General features: G+C 50.2%; 1 protein-coding gene across 3 annotated transcripts in view; it reads right to left on the minus strand.

Moving 5' to 3' along the window:
• bcor (BCL6 corepressor) overlaps positions 1-17,630 on the minus strand; it is a 32,530-nt gene extending 14,900 nt beyond the window's left edge. Inside the window, exons 1-6 of one of the 3 annotated variants that reach the window (XM_062401933.1) lie at positions 16,732-17,630; positions 7,444-7,525; positions 4,048-7,218; positions 2,561-2,617; positions 1,899-2,058; positions 481-789 (exon numbers count right to left, since the gene is read on the minus strand). In XM_062401933.1, coding sequence (XP_062257917.1) covers positions 481-789; positions 1,899-2,058; positions 2,561-2,617; positions 4,048-7,218; positions 7,444-7,446 — 3,700 coding nt within the window. In that variant the 5' untranslated portion in view covers positions 7,447-7,525; positions 16,732-17,630. Of the gene's footprint in view, positions 1-474; positions 790-1,898; positions 2,059-2,560; positions 2,618-4,047; positions 7,219-7,443; positions 7,526-16,731 lie in introns of all 3 variants that reach the window. The other 2 variants (XM_062401932.1, XM_062401934.1) reach the window with 2 other exon arrangements.
• Between the last annotated feature and the right edge of the window lie 3,967 nt (positions 17,631-21,597).

Below are 21,597 nucleotides of genomic sequence, written 5' to 3' on the forward strand. Positions count from 1 at the left end.
ACCCAAACAGATGAGGGAAAAAAGAAAAAGGAGATGAAAAGAGAAGAAAAGAGCAGCTTTGAAGAGGGTGGGTAAGCACAGCGGAGGAACAGCAGAGCTGAAAGGAGAGAGAGAGAGAATGGCTGTCCCTCTTCCTCGCTTCTGTCTCGCACACTGCTCAAAGGCAGGATTAAACACTTCTCTGCGCTGGCTGCCACACAGAGCGAAAGATGGGACGGAGAGAGGGGAAAGAGGGGGGGGTGCAAGGGTTGTGACAGAGCGGGTTTAAGGTGGAATTAATTGGGAAGGAGTACTCATCAAAAGGAATAGAAAGAAGGGACAAGGGGTGAGACTGCGCTCAGCATCACAGGAGATGATGAAGGGATAAGAGGTAGGCAAAATTAGAGTGCATGGAAAGCAGGTGAGGTGAGATGGGGGGGGGGGGGGGGGTAAATATGGCATTCGGATGATGAAGCACATTCAATAAATCCTCACCCGTACAGATTCTGGGTCTTTTCTCTGTGTGGAACAGCCTCTCTCCTTCATCCCTCTCTGTGTCGTCCTGTTCGGTTTTGATGAAGAGTGGACGTTTCCTGGTGGGTCCGAAACCAGGGCTGGCTCTCTCCTCCGCGTAGCCCTTCACTGGTGTCAAAGTGGGGGGCAAGCAGTGGCCTCCTTCGTGCTCTCTCACAAACTTCTTGGTTCCGTCCTTTAGCCCGCCTGCCCCCTGCCCCAGGGACAAAGGCTCCCTGTGGCCCCCACACCTCTGCAGGACTGGAACTCTGTTATTAGTGTAGGCCGGCTGGACACCTGAGGAGAGCAGAGTCGGACGGGTGGAAAAGAGGGGGATAGGTGGGTGGGCAGAGTGAGCGACAGAAGGTGAAATGGAGATAGACGCACCGGGGGAGAGGGGGGGGGGGGGGGGGAGAGAGAGAGAGAGAGAGAGAGAGACAGGAAATGCAGACAGAAAGAAAAAATAAGTGGGGAGGGAGAGACGGGGAGGGGGGGGGGTCGACAGAGGGAGAATGCCAGTTAAACACCAGCCAGCTTTTATTTTGCTTTAAAGACAGGCAGTAAAACTTTGATGGGGTAAAGACTTTTTAATCTGATGTGAGCGGAGCCAGCAGCCTGACAGTTCAGTTCAGCGCAGCCGCTCGCACTTCCAGCGCGGAGAGGCAAGAAAAACATCCTGCGCACTAGCAGCGCACAGCAATCCCCCCCGCTCCGTCTCTGTCCTCCCCCAAGGCATGACCGCACCACGCCCTTCTCACACAGAGCGTGACTCTAGCCCCCCCCTCTCCCCCCCCTCACATCCTCCCCCCCCCCTCCTCAGCTCCCTGTCTCTTTCTCTCTCTCCATGCCATAATTAGGCTCACACGTCAGCCGCGGCCTCGCTCCAACACACAGCTGGGCTCTCAGCCAACGTAACTAACCCCCCCCCCCCCCCCCCCCTCCACCGCCTCGCCTTCCTCCCTCTCCCTCTTTCCGTTGCGCGCTCCCATCCGCTTTCACCCACCACCTCTCCCCTCGCTCTCACTCTCCCTCTCTCACGCAATCTCTGCCCCTCCTTCTGCTCCTGCTCTCCCCTCGCGATCGTCTCTGCGCGCAGATGAGCACAAAAGGCTTCTTGGAAAATAAAACGTCCCCTCTGTCTCTCTCGCTTGCGCTGCCTGGCTTGTGTAAGAGTGTCTGCGTGTGTGCGTGTGTCGAATGTGTATGTGGAAGTGTGCCTTTTTTTAGAGTGACCCGGTCTTGCCTCAGCATTTGCTGCAAGTGCATGCGTGTGTCTACACGCACCTATTGTTTGTGTGTGTCCATTTCTGAGTGTTCATTTGCAGATTGGCTCCATGTGTGTGTATGTGCGTGCATCACGAGTGATTTAGTGTGGATGTGTGTGTGTGTGGTGCTGGGTTACTCACCCTCCCTCTCTCCCTGCCTGGTGGTGTGTTGGCAGTATTCCAGTGCTCGCTCACTGCGCTGGCCGTCTGCCAGCTCCCGTCCTGCTGCTGAGGCAGACACACACACACCGCCGCCCTCCTTCTCCTTCAGCTCCAGCTCCGAGAACCGCATCATAGCCCGCTGTACGCACACACACACACACAAATGCAGAGAAAACCCATGAAAACCACTCATCGTCTGCCCACGCCGCACACACACCTCTCTAAGCCTCAATCTGGCCTCAACAGCTACAGAAGCAAAATATTGCATCAGAAATCACATTGTCTCAAAAATCAAAAGAAAATGCCAAAGAAATTAAACCCACGCAGACGTACGCACACACATACACAAAGGACAAAAAAGGTAAGACAGATAAATCACAAGCATGGCATCAAGACACAGGTTAGACTACTGCAGCCACTGTGAGTCCATGCGCTCTGGGGTTTAAGTCCTGGCATCTCCCTTCCTGAAACATAAACATGGCTAGGAAACATATACATCTAAGCCCTGAGGCAGAGAGAGGAGATGAAGAAGAGGAAAGAAGGGAGTGAGGGGGGGGAGGAAAGAAGTGTGCAGCGATACAGAGTACAAAGTAGACAGAGCCCATCAGAGGAAGATGTGATAAGAAATGTAAAGAACTGACCTCCCAGTTAGCTGCAGGTTGACTTATATTACTCCCCTCTCGTGATATGACTTCCATCTAAGCAATTAGAATGGGGGGGCTCAATATATCTGTCCATCATTTCAGCTTTTTCTTTTATGAATTTTTGTTACGTTTCTCTAACACACAATAGGCAGCCACAATCCCACAAAATAACACAATCAAATGAAAGTGACTCAACAGGTCAATTTACACTGCATCAAAATTATCAAATACTTTCTGAAATTCACCAATGACAAATTTGAAGGAGAAAATAAAAAAAAGTAAATTTGGGGCACGAATGATGAGGCTCATTTAGCTTTAGTAGTCTCATTCATACATTTTTTCCAGACTTCAACATCAGATTTTCGTACATGTTCAGAAATAGAGCATTTGATAGCTTTGTGTTGCAGCTGTGCATTGACAAGCATGACACAGACAAAACCAGTTTCCTAAGATGTGTTCACAACATTGACAGACATGTGCAACCTATTAACATATCTGGCTCTGAGCCTGTGAATCATATAACATAGGGTTTGTTTGTGTCTCTATGCTGACCTTTGAGCATAACGAACTGAAGATAACGGCCTTAACAAATGTGTGCAGATTTAAATGACAGGTGACGGCCTGGTGTTGGGGACGTTACTGTAGTTGTGCATTTATAGATGCAGAATGATGTGTGTTAGCAAAGAGGGTCTTTTAGCCAGTGGGGTGAGGGAGAAAATTATGACCTTGGACAGCAACCAGGCAAGGCAGCATAGGCCATCGGGGGGAGGAGGGTTGGGGGAGGATAGCAACTAGCGGATGGGGGCATGCAGAAAGCCTAAGAGGAACCCCAAAGAGGGCAGCTGCTGGTTTTTAAGCAGGCTGCAAGGCATCCACTGCCCCTAACCCTGGGGTTAAGCATAGCCAAAGGCAGTGTGAACTGTGAGGCTGCCACAGTCATGCTCTGAAACTACAGTGTATGGCTCTATAGCACAGTCAGCACTAACACATGCTTCAGCCCCAAGGCAGTCACACAAGGACAAGCACGTACGGACACACAAACACGCACAGAAATAACCTTTACAATTGCTGCTCACTAATCACCATACAGTGATGTCAGCCCTGGTTAACCTTTGAACTGTCCTCCCTGATAGAGAGCCTCAACTAGCCTTGCACCAGCTCACTAAGACATTGCTAAATTAAGGGGGAAGGTCAAGCCTATGGCCAGGAGAGTAGCATGACAGAATTTATATTGTCGATACTGTGTTGTAAATGCCAATTTCATGCAGGGTTTGTTCCACAGGCAGTTCTTAATATTGCAGCATGGGAATAAAGACAGTGGCCCTTTGGGGTTTTACTCCTGCGTGGATGTTAGAACTGAAAAGTATGTTTGAAATGTCTGCAAGTAAGAAACGTTGGTCGTAATGACCTCTCTGCAGCCCACCACCCCTTGAGCCCAATATATCCTGTGCTGTAAATACAGCCACCAGTGTTAATAGCCTTACCTGCAGAGCTCTCTGTTCACGGCTCAGCTTGCTGGAGTCAGCATACAGCTCAGTGGTGACACATTTAAAGCGGTCGCCAACGTAGCCTGAGGAGTTTGCGATCCTCTTGGCCAGACTGGATCTACGGCATCCTTTAGATGAAGTCTGGCTACCATCATCGTCGTCCTCATCCCCTTCTCCTTGAGACTCTCCGAGGTCAACAATACTGTCCTCTCTATCAGTATCCCTCTCGCACACTTCCTCATGGTCTGACTCCTTCACCACATCTGTGCAGTGCTGAGTGATGTAGAGAGCTTGGCTGTCCCTGCCCCCTTTGCCTTTACCAGAGCTGCGCTCCCCAGATGTGCGTGCACAGCGCAAGGTGCTCTGGTCTTCATCTCCAGGATCTGGGCTGGGACTTCTTTCCTCTAGGCTCTCCTCAGCCTGGGCAATCTGCACTGGAGTAGCTGGGGATGTGCTAGATGTCATCCCAGGATAGTCTGTGTCCTGAATAAGTTTTCTTCTCCCAAAGGGAGGTTCTGGCTGTCTATCAGTGTGACTGGGCTTCAGGGTGGGGCTCTGTCCAGAGTGGACTTGATAAGTATGCGAAAGGTGGTGTTGTTTTGGCTCATAGTCCATCTTTGTCAGATTTTGGTTACTATGACAACATTCATTTTGGTTAACCTTGGTGCTGGTCTCTCCAAAAGGCTGTTTGTGGATTGTTGGGGTAGACTCGATATCTGTGTCGGAGTGTACAAGGTCAATGCATACAATATTTTCTTTAGATGTTGAAGAGGGAGCTCTGCTTTGGCCACCACACTGTCCTTGTGCTCCTGAATCCCTACTATGCTTTATTTGGCCTCCTTCACCGGCCTCTTTTCCAATATTGTGATCTCTGTGGCCCCCACATTCTTCAACAGCCCCCCGAGATTTCTCCTGTCCCCGGGGCTTCAAACTTGAATCCCCCCTTTCTGGCAGCTTGTTTTCTGTGTGAGTCTGCATCAGGGGATGGGCCATCTCCTGTGAGTTGTAAGTGAGGTACTCCCCTCCTGGACCACCTGGAAGGTTGTGGTAGGGTAAAGGGTGTTTAGCTGCCAGATGGGTTGGGTAAAGGCTGTTGCTGCCAAGCAATACAGGATGATGGTAGACTGGACCTTTCCCTGGAATTGGTAAGGAGTGCAGTGCCATGCCATCAGGGATGGGGTAGTGCAGGTATCGATTGGCATAAGCCAAACTGTGGCTCAGGTAAGAGTCACTTTGAGGGAGATAAAGGTGGCTAGGGGGATGACTATTTTCTACACAGGGCCTTTTGTACGATGGCACCTCTGCAGTTGTTTCACCTCTCTTAGAGGTCAGGGAGGACTTATCTGTGCCCTCTCTGTGGTGGCTCCCAGCTGATGGATGTTCTGATGGGCTGGGGCTATGCTTGACCCACTCACCATTAGGTTTGGGAGAAAGAGACCTAGAATTCACCAGAGAAGAGCCAGAGTGCTGAGTAGCGGAAACATTATGGGTAGACTCAACAGTCCTTGGACAGGATGAGCTACGCTGCTGAGGGTGTACTCTCTCTAGACCCTTGTGTTTGATGACAGAGGGTGAGGAGCCTTTGGCTTTTGAAAGGCCCAGGTCTGCGTTAGGCCTTGGGGAGGGGGGCAGGCCTGGTGTGTGCTGTGTATGGGAAGGAGATGGGCTAGGTACAACCCAGGAGGAGTGTAAAGTGCTGATCATCTCTGGCCTCTCTGAGACCTTTGTAGAAGTGCTGTTGACCACAGGGTGAGGATGGGAGGAAGGGGAGAGGGACAGGTTTTCCTTTAGGAGCTCTCGGCTTGGGGGCAGTCCATAACGTGTGTTTGATGCTATAGTGTCCATCTTAACTTGGAATCCATTGGGAGGCAGTCCAAACTCAAGGATTCTTCCAGACAAATCTAAGGGTTTCTCAGCAGAGTCTTTGGTTGCTTGGGGTTGGTGAGCTGGCCTCTCAAAACTAGGTTTAGAGGGTGACCTACTAGGTCTCCTCTCAACCCCAGCACTTCTCTGCTCGGGTGCCCCATCTCTTGGCCTGTGTTTGTGGGGGCTGGGAGAGGGCTGCTCTGATGCCATGCTGCTCACAGAGAAGCGATGAGGAATGGACTGCGTGGATGAGGACGAGGAAGATACTGAAGAACTGGATGAGGTGGGAGGTTGTCCTATCCTAGCAACTGGCCTTTGTATGTCTTGTGAACTGTCAATAAGAGCAGGGGAGAGGGGTGGTTGAGGAAGGCGAGAAGATGCATGAGAAGAAGAATCCGTTGGCAGACTATTGCTACTTCCACTATTGGTACCACTAGTGCTAGAAGTACTGCTGTTATTGTTGTTGCTTGAGCCCTTCCTAGAGGGAGGTCTGCTTGGTCTACTGCTCCTGCTTGGGGACCGGTCCCTGTCTATAGCAGCCTGATGGTGCTGAGGATGAGGGGAAGGTTGTTGAAGTTGCTGTGCAAATGGAGGTGGAACTCCGTGCCCCTTTTCTTGGCAGTGTACCAGTGATGTGGGGGCCACTGTAACTGCAGGAATCCTCATAGGGGGCGCCACCATGGGAGAGGAAAGGGGAGAAGGAGAATAGTGCGGCATATAGTAGAGCCTCTCAGCAGCAGACGCTGCTGCAGCAGGGTTAACATTGCCCCCCTGAGTTGCACACAGAGAGGAGTAGGCCAGGTGCTGGGGAAGATAGGGGTTAGGTTGGCTGAGCAGGGAGGCTTTGTACATATTTAGAGCTGCATACTTGGATGTGTCCATGAAGGGATACATGCTTGCCTCAGGGTAGGGGCTGAGCCATGGCAGGCGAAGGTAGCTGCCCCCAGCACTTGCCAAGCACAGCTCCGATGCTTTGTCTCCAGGCCCCACCCTACGTTCCAAGCCTAGACCTTCAGCTCCGGGGACCATCACAGGCTTGTGGAGACTTGGATGGGTGCCCTTGTAGAGGCCCAGGTATCCATTACCGGGCTTACGACTGTCCATAGAGCCATCAGGTTTATAGATGAGCTCTGGGAGGCCATCCCTGTTATAAGTGAGGGAATGGGATGGTGACTCTCTGCTCTTCTCCGGTAGTGCTCTGATCCCTGGGTATACAACCCCACCATGTAGACGAAGGCCTTCATGCATTAGAGCTCCTCGGTCCAGCCCCATGGCCGCCAGAGGCGTCAACCTTGCATCCACCTGCAGCCACACAGGAATAAAAACAATGGTAAATGTGACAGTCACCTCAGAAGTCCAATCCCTCAAAAGAAAAAAAAATTACTGACCATGAAAACATCATAGCTACAGCTAAGTCAAGTATGTGCATGCATATAATGAAATGGTTCAAGTTTTTATTTCCAGATAACAGTGACTCATATGAAAATTGAGTGTAAACGCAAACAGAGGACTAGCACAGGGACTTGCCATGTTTTGTCTGATGTGGTTCCCTTGTCTTAGTTCCAGGTTGGTTTGTGTCTCAGCATCGACATCACGAACAGATGTTGCCCTGTGGAGATGAGCAAGCAGTTAGCAGTCAGTGTCTTGGCTCTGCCACATACAACACGCACATCCCGACAGACACACAGAGCCAACCTAAATCTTTGTTGTGATGCCAAAAAAAAATTGTTCCCAACAGAGAAATTGTTTAGAAATTAAGCATTAATTTTGTGTGCATGCAAATCTAAAAAAAAATGGCGAAAGATATTATGGCAATGAAGCAATCAAATGTGGCAGAGATATGTTTAACTGAAATAAGACATACAAAAAGCAAGATAATAGCGCCGTTACTTATGCTCATCGCAACCTTCCCCTCTCGCTCACATACACACAACCCCGCTGAAGTAGTCGGTGGAGATGAAAGCACTGTGTGGGCTCCCCCCCCTCCCATCCATCGCCACCCCTCGGCAACTCCCCATTCTCCAATCCCCCCTCCTCTGACCCCCATCCTGCCCACACCGTGAGCTAGACGTGCATTGTGGGGCCGTGTCTATTCAGTCACGTTCCACACACACACCGTTTTTTTCTGCGCCCTCTTTGACCTGCTCTCTCAGCTGCCTCCGCCAGAGGAGCGAGGGAAGATTATACATCAGAGACCACTTCAGTGGGAGACCATTTACCCGCCCGCCAGCACCAAGCCACAGATCAACAAACACGCCGACGAGCAGATGCAGGAGTACAGTATACAAGAGAAAAGACGAGAAAAATGCATACTAAAACTCATACTAAAACACAGAGCACGGAAATGTAATCATAAAGGACGTGTAATGAAAGAAAAATCTAAAATTAAAATTCTTTCAGGTGGTTTTCTTCCCGAAAAATCGAATATATAATGAGAAAGTAATAAATAAAATAAGTATAACAAAAAGTTAATAAACCAAAAAAATAGAAGATCCCTTTGTGTGTGAGATTCCTAATAATGTTTTGTATAAATTTGAATTTCTTTTAAGACCGAAACATAGCAGAGCTGTTATTATAGTTGTGGTATGAACGCATCTGAGCTTTGGGCAGACAAGTGGCATCTTAACCTACTAACCCAGTGGCTCCACTGAATTTAAAAGCTGTGAGAAAATCCTCAAAGAGGTGAAATAACAATGAGAATGTTATGTGATGTAATTATTACACCCACTGGTCAGATTTGATTTAAAATAAGACTTAATGACTTAGGGTCGACATGTTTGCGAGGTAGTCCACAGTTAGTGGAGCCAGAGCAGAGGAGAGGTGGGATACAGAGGGAGAGAGAAGCCTTTAAATAGGCAGAGTGAAGCCTTCGTGCTCGTCAGTGCTGAGAGCAGCAGCAGCAGCAGCACAGAGACCAGGCTCCTCGATCATAGCACAGAAACGCCTCTGAGCCTGGCTGCCGCGCCGCTGGCACGCCACTTTTATTGCCGTGACCCGGGGCCCATTAATCAGCCTGCTGCGGGCCCCTCGGCATGGCTCCTCCCTGCCCCTGCGCTCCCTTCCCCCACAGCCCTCCCCTGCTTCGACAATATCCGCATCTGAAGGGAGCTGCGAACGATGTGCGTGCGTGGCTACAAGTGCAACGGTGGCGTGCGAGTGCGTGCAGCCACGTACATGCGCTGCTGCAATTTACACAGAGAAATCACATCACTGCCTGTATATCCTGGAGGGACACATGCAGCTCTCTCCGCCTCAAACACGTCTGCAGCGCTCATTGACGCATTAAATATTTATGCGTAAAAATAATCACCCAACACAAACTCAGATAGGCCTCATCAGAGTCGTGCTGCCTTTACGGACATTTCTGTTCAACCTAAACAACCTTCAGCGCCAGCAGAGTGGAATCCCTCCTTTTGGCACGGATCTGATACTTCCTCTCCAACAAGGGAAATAAAAAACAACTTGGAGAGGAAATGATGTGTTCGCGTTCAGGTCAGCACAAGTAAAAGACAGTCTGGTGTCTCGTGGCCTGTAGTCATTTCATTTCCATTAAATTAATAACGCTCCAGCTAAGATGAGAAGCTGCACGGGGGCCTCAAGGTCAAGATCAAGTACATGCGCACAGCTCGCTCCGATGGGAATTAGACAATGTGGACGCTTTTGTTGGCATGTGTACACCTCGAAGTGCAGAATAGAAAGTTTTTATAATTGCGCCTATAGCGCTCCATGGGACAATGTTTGCACCAGCACGGCACAGTTATTGTTGAATGCTATAGAAAGGAAAAGGTGCGCAATGGTGCTCGTTATATTATGCGAGATAGGCGGCCTACGGATTAATTTGAGAGGATTTATAAATACTGTTCGTGTATCATTTACATCACCACCTTAAGTCTAAGAAAGACAGGGCTTTAATACCAATTTAGAATTCAATGAAGTCTGCATGTATAAGAGGCTTTCTCCTGGATGTCGGACAATCTTAACTCGTTGCGGTGAGAATATTATTCTGCGCGAGTGTCACTTTATGATTCAGGAGGACGTGGAAAGGAGAGAAGGGGGAGAGATAGTGAAGGAGGAAAAGGCGGCGTGTTGACGCCCATCCCCGCTGCTAAGAATAGTTTGCGCAACAAACAACTCCCGACGGCCGCCCAATCCATCAAACTGGTCGGCAGCAGCAGGCAGGGGGGACGAGAGGGGGGGGGGGGGGGCGGCAGCAGCGGTCGGAGCTGCGTTTATAAACCAGACCGCTGGAGCGGAGCCCCGACTCGCACCATTAAACAGAAAACCACCGGGTGTTTTTAGCGGAACCTCACATGGCTCTGTGAGGGCCTATTTCGGTGCCGTGCGCTTTTGGAGGGAGGAGCGGCAAACAAAGAGAGGAGGAGAGCAACGCATGAAAAGAGGGGAAGGGGTGAGAGAGAGAAAGAGGGAGGGAGAGAAAGAACGAAAAACAAACTCGCTTTTCTCTCCCTTTTTTCCCTCGTTTCCTGTTTCCGACGACAACGGCTTGAACTCACTGTGACCCGCGGTATACGCCTCGGAACAAACACTGGCACCGCTCATCATTTCCCGCAGGACTGAGGCCTCTGTGCTCCGTGCGCACCGATAATAAGCGTGCATGTGTGCGTGTTGGAGGGACTGAGGGCAAACCGTGGACTTCACTAGATTGATGCGTGCGTCACCACAAGCAGCGTCCTCCCTAAAACATTGATAAATGACCAACTAGAAATGCAGATTCACAGTAAACGAGTCCGCTCGTGTTCGCGGGTCTGCTCTCTACCACAGCGGGGGGACGGGGTGTGGATAACAGGCGGTGACGGAGCCCTTTCGCTCCACGTCCCTGGGGCTTTGCCAGGCTCTCTGAAGCGCAGAGCTCCGATCAGCTCTATAAAAAAAATGCAGTGTGACGCAGGATAATCTCCGCAGCGACGGGGGTGGGGTGGGGATAAACACGGATTAAATGCGGGCGCGCGCACGCACACATCCTCACAGCGAGGCGGCGTGTGGGTGTGTGCGCGGCCGAGGCTTTGTGCGCACACTGTCGGCGAACGAGATCGGCAAATCTGAGAGAAATGCTTCAAAAGCGCACACGGAACGTACAAAGTGACTGATTATACGGGCCTAGGGCCACACGCTCACCGACACACAACTTCACGAGAGGGAAACGCGCAAGAGCAATTTTAATTGTTATTGATTATAAGGCCGACGCGTGCCAAGTGGCCCGGCTGATTACCTGAGCGCTAAGACTCGGGGCGCAGCCAGTTGTTTGTCTGTGTGGTTTGTGAAACAACAGAAGTGACGGAACAGGAAGATGGGTGGATGGAGAGATGGAGGAGAGGGGGAGATAAAGAATGGTTGGCCGCTGGTGCAGCGCGCGGAGCTGGAAGGAGCCAACGGCGACTCTTCAGCTGTCACATTATTAGCGACCGAGTTGTAAACAAGGGGCCCCTGCGTCCTCCCGGGCCGCTGCACAGCCGCATGCAAGTCGGTGCACGGTTCAATCCCCCCCCCGGCAGCACGGCCGTCAACAACGGCGGCATTGTGAGACCCCCCCCCCCCCCCCCCCCCCCCCCCTCACTCTCCCCCCCTCAGTGCTGTCACTAGGGCCCGGGCGGCGGCTGCTGAACTGGCTCTATTCATCCCGGGCCAAATGAGCACTAAATGGCCCTTTATGCCACCAAAGGGCCGGATTGTAATGGGGACGGCGGTGGTGGCGGTGGGAGGGGGGGGGGGGGGGGCACTCATGCACGGCTCGCCCCGCGTTTACCGGAGGTTCCTTGACTTCCCTTTGAAATGCTGGCGTTGCTTTCATGTCCCGACTATTCCCCAATGAAAGCACGTGGCACTAAAGGTCCGATCCCCTCATTTACCCGCCCCCCCATAATGGTTTGAATGGTCTTTCGAAGAGGGGGCTTCATAATTGGTGGCGCGTAAAGATGTGAATTAGCCTAAATGGGTACGAGTTTAAACAGGTGCCGAATCAGTGTGAGGTAAACCACAGCCTTCACACATCTCACATGAGCCGTTTCCAGACCTGCACAATTTGGTTTTGTACTCGCAAGTGTAAGAAACGCAGCAGGAGATTTTCCGGTCAGATAATTCATAACAACAAAATAAAAGCTGGACATGTTTGCTTTTTTCTTTTTTTTTTCCCAGCACATCTACACTGGCTTCAGCTCTTGTGACAATAATCTTCCTTGACATCTTCGTTGGCGTCTCCTACTTGTGCGGCACCACTGTTTCCTGCTGAGATATTTGCTTTCTTTTTGTTTTCAGTCTTCACTCTGTTGCCTGTTCAAAGCCTCAATAATAAACTTGTACTTGATGCAATTGAATAATCCGGAGGATCTGCTGTATTCTCACGTGGGGTCCTTTGAAGATTAATCCAGACTTTTGGGCTGGAGACACTAGAGACTCACTTGTAAATAAGCAGTCCGACATACAGTCCCGCTGAATAAACGCTAAATGCCTGGTGTTTAAAAGACACACATTAAGACCAATTACCTGAAAGATTTCCCGACAAAAATCAATTCTTCATTAAATTGCAGCACTAGTGCTCATGTGCGATGCTCTCCAACCCGAGGTCAGGCGCTGTACGGCCAACATGATCTCCGAGATGTGCCATCCAGACACCAGATAACGCATTCCAGCTTTGAAGGCGCTCGCTGTAATAAACTCTATCGCCATCGCCCCGCTGCTGTGCTGCCAAGCGTCTGTGGGATTTCGTCAGAGAGACAGATGCCCGAGGCACCGACAGCTAAAAACAAACGAGGAGGCCTGATCGAGACGGAGCCTGGAGAAGCTCCGAGGAGGGAGGCGAGGTGTGTCATCATTACTCTGCTGCTAAATCAATCTTCCGATAGGCCAGAGCGGGGTTAGTAAAGTAAACGCAATCACGGCGAGATTTATATTTTAATTACAGAGCATGTCCTCGTATGATATCAAGTTACTGCATGAACCAGCAGGAGGAATCCAAATGTTGCGCTCGGAGACGGGATTAACCAACACTTTATTTCGGAAGGAGGAGAATTATCGTAAAGTATTCGTGCGTAATCAGCTGCAGAAGGGACATCTTTATATATCTGGCAGTTGCCGGAGTCGAGAATAATGCTATGTGTGAGATGTGGTTCTCCTGGGCCGTCCTGACCGCCTCTGTGTCTGTTAAACAGCACCGGGGGCCGACACATCTCTGCGGGGAAGTGATCCGTGCGCTCCAGACCTCGTCAAAACAAAAAGGTTTGTGGAGCGCAGGGGGGAGAGAGGAGGAGGGGTGGGAGAGGAGGAGGGAGGGAGGGAGGGGAGGGGAGGAGGAGGGAGGGAGGGCGCTTCTCCCGTTTCATCGCGAGGTCCCGGGAGGCCAGCACGGAGCATAGCTTCAATCAAACCGTGACGTCTCCTCCGGGAGCTGCGCAGCGCCTGGAAAACCGATCTCCCCAGCTCGGCTCTGTGCCGTGCCTCCGCTTTTGTTCACACGCACCTCGCCTCAGCAGCGCAGCGCCGGCAGCGACGAGACTGTTGTTTTATATCCAGGCGAGAGTGAGAGAGAAAAAAAAAAAAAAACAAGCACGACAATAAAACAGAACTCGTGTCTCCGAGTGGATGAAAAAAAAAAAAAAGCTGAACGCGGCTGTTTCCTTTTGACGAAATCTCCCTGCGTGTTTCCAGAACAAACTCTCGCTGACGAGCTCTCTGCGTAATGTTCCCCGCGCGTGGTTCTTATCGATTCCAGATTAGAAAAGCGGCAGCTTAATGGGCTTAAAATGGATGCGGTGTGGATGTCCCTGCGCGCACCCCCCCGGGCACCACGCGGACACAACCACTGTCACACATCACTCAGCGGGACAGATGACCCGGCAGGCCCGGGGGCCGCTGCTGCCTTCAGGTGCACTCCTCACCGAAACTGTGGCTGTAAAACCTGGCATCGCGTACACATTGACACATCAGCTCCCCCCACCACCTGAACTGACACAGGCCTATCTATTTGAATTATGTGAATCTGGAGATGTAAAGGTTGAACACGTGGTTCGTTGACCCGTTTTCCATTATAAGTAAAACTGATTAAACTGATAAAATAAAACCCTTGTTTTGATTGGGGGACCACCCCCGAGCCCCACTTGGACATCTAATGAGCCTGGGGTAATAAAACTGTTTTGGGAAGAAGGGGGAGGAAGAGGAGGGGGGAGAGAGATCAGTATGTCAATCTACGGTAAGCAGCCCTCCCCCTCTGTGTTCCGACACCTGGAGAACAGATCAGCCCCACATTGACTTCACAGCGCACGGTGGAAAAATGATGCGCAAAACAGTTCGACGGGGCAGACTGCACTATAAATAAACGCGGCCCACAGAAAATGTGAAGTATTTGTTTTACGCGCCGGCAGCAACACCATTTGAGGAACATGCTCGATTGCAGAAAGATCAGATTTCGTGTTTTTTAAGTAGGTTTTCTTGGTTTCAGAATGTGTGGGCTAAGATGTGAACGGGCCCTCTGGAGCCGCGGAGCAGCAGATGATTCTAATGATCTCGCATGTGGGTGACCTTCACTTTTGTTTTTTAGAGAGAAAATCCGTGACCGAAAACGCCAATCAAATTAAAACACGGCACAAAAAAAGATCCTTCCACTCATAAGAGTCTGACTAAACCTGAGGTCTGAGTCTCAACACTGCGCTTCAGGAAACTGACACAGTGCAAAAAGTCCCTTAGTTCGACAAACGCAAATGGAGCCAGTCACTCAACCATGCACGACAGCTAATCTGCATATTATTTAGCCGGTTTGTCCCATTTTCATTACGTGTATTTTTCAAGCGAGGGGTTTTCTTAGATTTCTCATTCGACATTTTCAAATGTATGTAAAAGTGTCTTTTACTCATCCATACCAGCTGAGATCGACGTGTAATTTAAATGACATTAAGCTTTTTTCTTCCATAAGCCCCCCTGAGTAGCTTCCATCCCCCGCCACTTAATCCCCCCTGCTCTGTTCCCTGGAAAGGACGACGGGTCTGCGCTCCAAACCTGGCCGAGTCCCGCGGCCGAGCAGACGCTTATGAGCGTTTCTCAATACTGTATATCCCGTGCGGAATGGCTGCCGGGATTTAAGTGGTCCTTTAGTAGCTGCTTCCCTCACTAAGCTCGTCAATGAGCTGGAGCCAGCCAATATGAGGCACATCGATCGTCCTAAGAGAGCGTTCCCTAATTAGTGCCTGTGTGGCTCCAGGACAGGCAGCAGGCAGGCACGGGGGAGGAAAAGGAAACCTCCCAACGAGGTGCGTGCATGGGCCCGTTCTCTTGAGATGCAAGAGTGAGCGTCCCGGAGATGTCTCGGGTTAAAGCTGTCCGGGAAAGGCAAAGCCCCGCCGCTCGCGAATGAGCCTCAAAGAGCCGTTCGGAAAAGAGGATTCAGTTTGGAACGCGGCCAAAGCGCCTTGCAGCACTGATTTCAATTAAATAGGCAACTTTATAAAAAAGTGGTTCCTGCTGCTCTCAATGGCTGCAGGGGGAGGGTGACTGCCCGAGTGAAGACATATAGATTTTAATATTCATAAAGGCGGAGTAGAAACAAAGGGCGAATGGGAAAAGTGTTTTAAATGAGTAAAACGCTCGTCAAGCTGTGAAAGTGGCGAAGAAATGACTGACGGTCATACGTTTTAACAGGGTTTTCCTATTAGTAACGAGCCTCCCGTGACACTTTCTTCCTCCAAGAGAGCAGCGCTTATCGGAGTTTCAGGGGAGGGTTGGGGTGGGGGTGGGGGGGGGTCCTAATGGCGAAACATGGTGCCTCCGTGCGCAAAGGACATTCCCCGCAAAGCGAGTCACGCAGCGAGACTGCAGGCGAGAGTGGGAGACAACAGCACTGTAGCGCAAAGTCACATCAGAGAACACCTGCAAGACATGAAGTGTGTGCGTGTGAGAGCGAGAGAGAGAGGGAGGGAGAGAGGGAGAGGTGGCACGGTGCCAGAGTGGTTTCCGTCACCTCGACAGGAAGGTGAGCGGCGCGGTCCCGTCTCCTCCACACAAACACCTTCTCCCAAACACCACCTCTGGGACTGATGAGTCCACTGATCAACGTCCACTCTGTCCAAACAAAGCCCCCGCACCTCCCCCGCGAGTACACACACACACGCGCTCGGCTGTCACGCACACACACCGCGGGGATGCCCTCCAATTGAACTGAACCGTGTATAAACGGAGCAGCACCGCTCGCTTCCCTTTGGCAGGGCGAGGCTGGATTCCGTAACCTTGTTTAGCGCAGCAGCTCCGTGTGCGCGCACATGCACGCACGCACACACACACACACTCCTCCTCCTGTCGCCCCAGAGGCACTCCGACACTTCGTCACACAGCGGAGTGCGAAACGCCTGAATATTCACCATGGAGGACCGCGCCACTTTGAAGTCCGCTAATCTCTGGGACGTCCTTCTCACCTCGGGCCGGTTGACAGCACAGTCATAAAAAAACAAGAGGCCAAGCTCACGGTCGGATCGTTATGTGTTTGTGTGCGCGTGTTATTTATCAACCACATGCCACTGCCCCGCCGAAACGCACAAAGACCACCCTATGCGCTATTCTTAGAAGTGGCCGATCCTCTCGGCGTCTCTGCGCCCCGCGCCGGGTTATCGTGTTTGGATCATCCCACCCCACAAGGCTGTTTTTGATTTAAAAACACCCCCACACAAGGACACCACACACTTTAAAAACCAGCATAGCTTTTCTCGGGCCACCACTGTTTGTGTCCTGACCTCATGCCCGGGGATTTCACGTTTCACATCGCCATAAACACATGCGCAAGAAAAAACATTTTCCATTTGTCATCGGTTGTCTCACCTGGATAATTGGTGGTAGTTCCAGCCGTCGTCCGTGCGCGCCAACTCACGCCTTTTTCCTGTTTTGGCCAAGTTAACCAGGAGGGCAGCGGTCCGTTCGTGTACGTAGACGAGCCCGATTACGGTCCTGTCTGCTGGATGCAGACAGTCCCGGCCAAAGAGAGAAAAACAACTCAAAGTGTCTAACAGGTTATCCACTTGTCACGAAACAAAATAAGTCGTAAATGTAAAGCTCTCAGTCCTTGTTCTATTGTCTACAGGCAACTCTCATCCATGACGCTGGGTTTCAAGCGGACTTTTTGCGGCTGCAAATGTCACTTGGGTTTCCATAAAGCAACCAAAAAAAAAGATCCTGCGCGGAGGAAACGCGAACGCCAAAGAGAAATCCAACAAAAGAGGATCCGTTAACAAAAGGGGTCCTTCAGCGGAGCCAATGCGCGGAGCGGCCCGGGCCCCCTGAAGGATACAGGTGGCGAGGTCGGAGGACTCGCTGGGAAATTAATTCAGCTCGGCCGTACCTCGCAGCAGCGCCATGTTGGGTTTCAGCGGAGCACGCCGTCCTCGGAGAAAGCCCCTTTCTCCCGCTCGCCGTCACTCCATGTCCTCTCCGGAATCCGCGTGTCGTGAGCCTCGCCGGAGGTTATTCCGCGTCGCCGCCGGTCCCACTTCTTCCTCTTGAAGCGTGTGTGTGAGATAGAGAGAGAGGGGGAGAGAGAGAAACACCCCGGTCGGAGCCCCCGCGATTCGCAGCGAGGACGCACGGAGCTGTACGGGGAGTGCCGCACGGAATGGATGAACGCTGCCGAGACCGAGCGACTCGCTCCACTCCCACTCGCGCAGACTCTACCCAGAAGGCCAGTCGGGAGACCGCAATTACCATAAGCCTCCAGCGCACGGCGGTGGCTGCGCGCGCACGCACACACTGAGACACACACATGCAGAGAGAGAAACCCACACACCCAGACACGAGCTCCTCTGAAAGACCAAAACAGGAGTAGACGATCCATCCAGCAGCAGAAACCAGGCAGAGAACGGAGCAAAAAACACAGTTATGATTATCACAACGTTAATAGTGGAACAATTTATAAGCTTTTAGTCAGATAGAGTAAATTTAATGAAAGAAAAATAAAATATTAATAGATTTTGATTTAAGGCAATGAGCACAAATTAGGATGATTTTAAAGTAGAAATCTGGCTAAGAAGGCGCCAATTAGACGGACAGCATATATAGGACACAAAGATCAAAATCAGCACCATAGTTAGCCAAGTGCACATTGTGAATACATGTGATCTGATTTTGATCCTTAATGGGCACATGTAGGTGAAATGGACAATACCACACACATTGATAAACAGGTTAAACAGTTTGAAGGACTCCTCATTTATCCAACACTGGCACTTTTTTAAGCTCCGTATTTCATTCACATTTTTAGTTTTGTAGCGTTGTTTGCATTTTGTCTATAGAATTAAATGTCAGTTTAGTTTTTCTATTTATTTATTCCCAAGCCAGCAGCTGAGGTAAATGTGTGGCGCACGAGTCTCAGAGAGACAGAGAGGGAGTGGGAGAGGCAGCTCACGGCTGGGGCACATCTGTTAAGGCTCCCATGTCAAGTGAAGGAGGAGGAGGCTATGAATATCAAGCCTGAGGTGTGTGCATCATGTGCCTGCATGTGTGTTTCTGTGTGTGTGTGTAAGAGGGAGAGAGAGAGAGAGAAAGAGTGATGGAGAGAGAGCAAGGCCAACAGACAGGCAGACAGAGGCAGAGTCGGAAAATGGAAGGTCTGGCTGCAGTCGCCACAGCTGCCGAAAGTAGGAGTTAAACCAGACGGCCGAGCACAAACAAACACAAAGCGCTCACATATGGACGCGTTCAAAAGCCAAGCTCATCTCGGAGGGCTGAAAAGTTACGGGAGACAAGAGGCCCAGAGGAAGCAGGGAGCCGGGAGAGGAGAGGGAGAGTCAGTGAGATGAGAAGAAAGAGGGAAGGAGGGTGGGCGTAGTCATGCATGGCACAGAACAATAACGCCACTTCTTCACTGACTGAACTCCGAGGAAGCTATACAGCATGCTTCTGGATTTCTGTAGCGAGGAATTTGCGAAAGCCTTCCCTTCAAACGTTCATAGACTCAGGGTGAACGTGTTATTAGCCTCCTCCTCTGAGGTGACCACTGAGACCACAGCGTCTAAACCACCAGCTATGTCCTTGTTTAACCAGGTCAATCTGAAAACTGTCACAGAAGAGTTGTCACATCATTTCCGTTCACAACTTAATGCTTAATAATTGTCTTTCGATGTGAAACACACTTTATGGGGGGTGATATGTGCTTTCCATTGCCATAATTTGTCGGGAAATGCTTTAATATCTTCTTCTTTGTCCTTAAAACTGTTTTCAGCAAACATCTGGGAAGAAGTGGAAGAAGCCTGTTTACACTTCTCTGTGTTTCCATAGGTTAGATTAACTGGCCACTTAAATAAGAAAGACTGATCAAACAACTGCTTTGTGATTGCACAGTCAGCTGGCTAAATCAAAACATAAACACCGGTTAATGGAAACTCTGCTGTCAACTGTATTGACATTTTAAATGAGTGATAACCGAGGAGGTTGATGTGCAAAGAGTTGGCATTTTAACTTGTGACACTGATCCTCGACCAGTCTGAGGTCACCGCTCTTCAAAAGCTCAGCCTCCTTCCTGTTTTCAAGAAGTTTAAACTCGGGCTTCATGACCACGGAGAGGCGAATTGGAGGGAAACGTGCTTTCCCCCCTTTCAACCTGAACATATAGACTGAGATGGAGGGCCTTCACGTGAGATGCTGACGGATCGGATGGTGTGTAACATATAACACATGCAGTTCAGCGGAGCTTTTATTGAGGTTTCAGGATCGCGGCTCGTGGACGTGTGCGCAGATTTTTGACATGAGAGGCCCCAACACCAAGAGCAATATGCTGCAATATCCTAAATGAAAAAAGCGTAACTTGTATGAAACGCACACACGCTCATACAGCCAGGAAAAGGCTCACATCACTCGCTGATTCCCACAAAACGTTGTGGTAGGATGAGGCATGGGCAAAGAAAGAAGCCATTCAAGTTTGGGGCGGATCCACAAACTTCTCCTCACTTTCTTTTTTTCACACATTTTCCAGGGTATAATAGATGGATCTTGAAGAAAATCTTTGTTTCAGCATAAAACTAAGACTGGATATGTACTGTACATTTCCTGTAGAAGTTGTATGTGAGAACACAGATGTCTGAATTGGACGTTCTGGACATTTTCCATAACTTTCCCAGCAATTTACAGCAATAGAGTTGGTTTGTTGCTTATGTTTCTGACATTGCGATAGATGGGAAACTAGAAGAATACAAATGTCTCAGGAAGTAACTGAGGAGCCATATATGTCGTTAATGCAGACCAAAATGTCAACTTGGAAAGACAAGGAGATTCGAGAGCTTTTGGTGATAAGAGCCCCAACCGGTGTCTAACAAAAAACACTGCTTGAAGATGAATTCCTACGTCATGTCGGGCCTCCTGCGTCCTGTACCCAGGCTTCACCGCTCCTCTGAACGCTCCAGAACATATCTGACGCAGACAAACTCTTGCTGTGCTCTTCATATGTCAAAAGCAAAGTCCTGAAAATGTCTGGACCCAATTTTACAGGCATGTGTCCGCACAGTAGCACTTGGCACACAAAGAGCTGCACTTACTTACCTGTGCTCTCTGCAGCCAAAGCAGCTGACAGATATGCCAGCGTGTACTTCCCCTGGACGCACACCACCATCTTTAGCCCTGGCAATGTGAGAGCCATGCGCTACACATTTAGCTACATGGGCACCATATGTCTCGTTCACGTTCCCTGCCCAGATTCTAGCAGGTAGGATCCAACCTGGCAACTGGACTATAAAGGGATCTGATGTGACTCTTTTGAGAAGTGTCAGCGGAGAAGTTTTCACAGGCACCCTGCTCTAAATCTGATTCTAGTCTCCAACCGGTCTGAGAAGCTGCTCTGAGCCAATGACATGGATTTTGTGAGTCTAGATTCTAGCGTCAGTGGGGTTTAGATTCTATCAGTGGTAGTGCTCCCCCTCAAAGTCACTCTGCTTTTAGTGAATTACGGACCAACTGGTGACACTGTGGTTGAACTTGGGGTTGAAAACCATAAATCCCCCCCCACACACACACACACAAACACATACCCCTCTCCCCTTTCAGGTCTACACGGCGTCAAGAGAAATCAAACCTTGAGTGTACCGTTCGGAAGCAAGAAAGCAATTTGCAAATGTGGAAAATGGCAAACTCCTCTAATCCTCGGGTCTTTGGCAGTTGAAAACAGCCCCATGCTGATGTCACACACAACTAATAATCACATTGAAAGGTCAGACGGATGCTGCAAAGACTGGCAAAATTACAGCGCACAATCGCTCTCCCCCCTCGTGCTCTGACTCACAGGGCGTAGAGGGAGCGAGCAGCTCTCTCCATCAGTCACTGGAAAACTGGATTAGGATGAATATTGCTCAGAGGAACCGCGGGGCAAAGTAAGTTCCTGACACTCAACCCAAAAACACCCGATTCCCTACAACATAGAAACACACCACCTAAACTGAGAGGCTGAGGTAGAAGCAAAAAACAGGTCTGGAGATCAAGCGCCGGCCTTTTTATGGCCGCACTTTTATGACTCTGTGTGACTGTGAACTTTGTGGTTTGAAAAGCCAGTCGGAGAGAACAGCATGTGCCTTTGAAAATCTACCAGCCCTGGACCTTGGCTATGAAATATGTGCTTGAAACGTGTGATCCCTCCTCTGACTGTCATTTTATGTCTTGTCAGGGATTCGCGCATACGAGTGTGTCTTGTAAAAACCAAAACAGCATGAA

Source organism: Platichthys flesus, chromosome 13, assembly GCF_949316205.1.
Source record: "Platichthys flesus chromosome 13, fPlaFle2.1, whole genome shotgun sequence".
Classification (NCBI taxonomy): Eukaryota; Metazoa; Chordata; class Actinopteri; order Pleuronectiformes; family Pleuronectidae; genus Platichthys; species Platichthys flesus.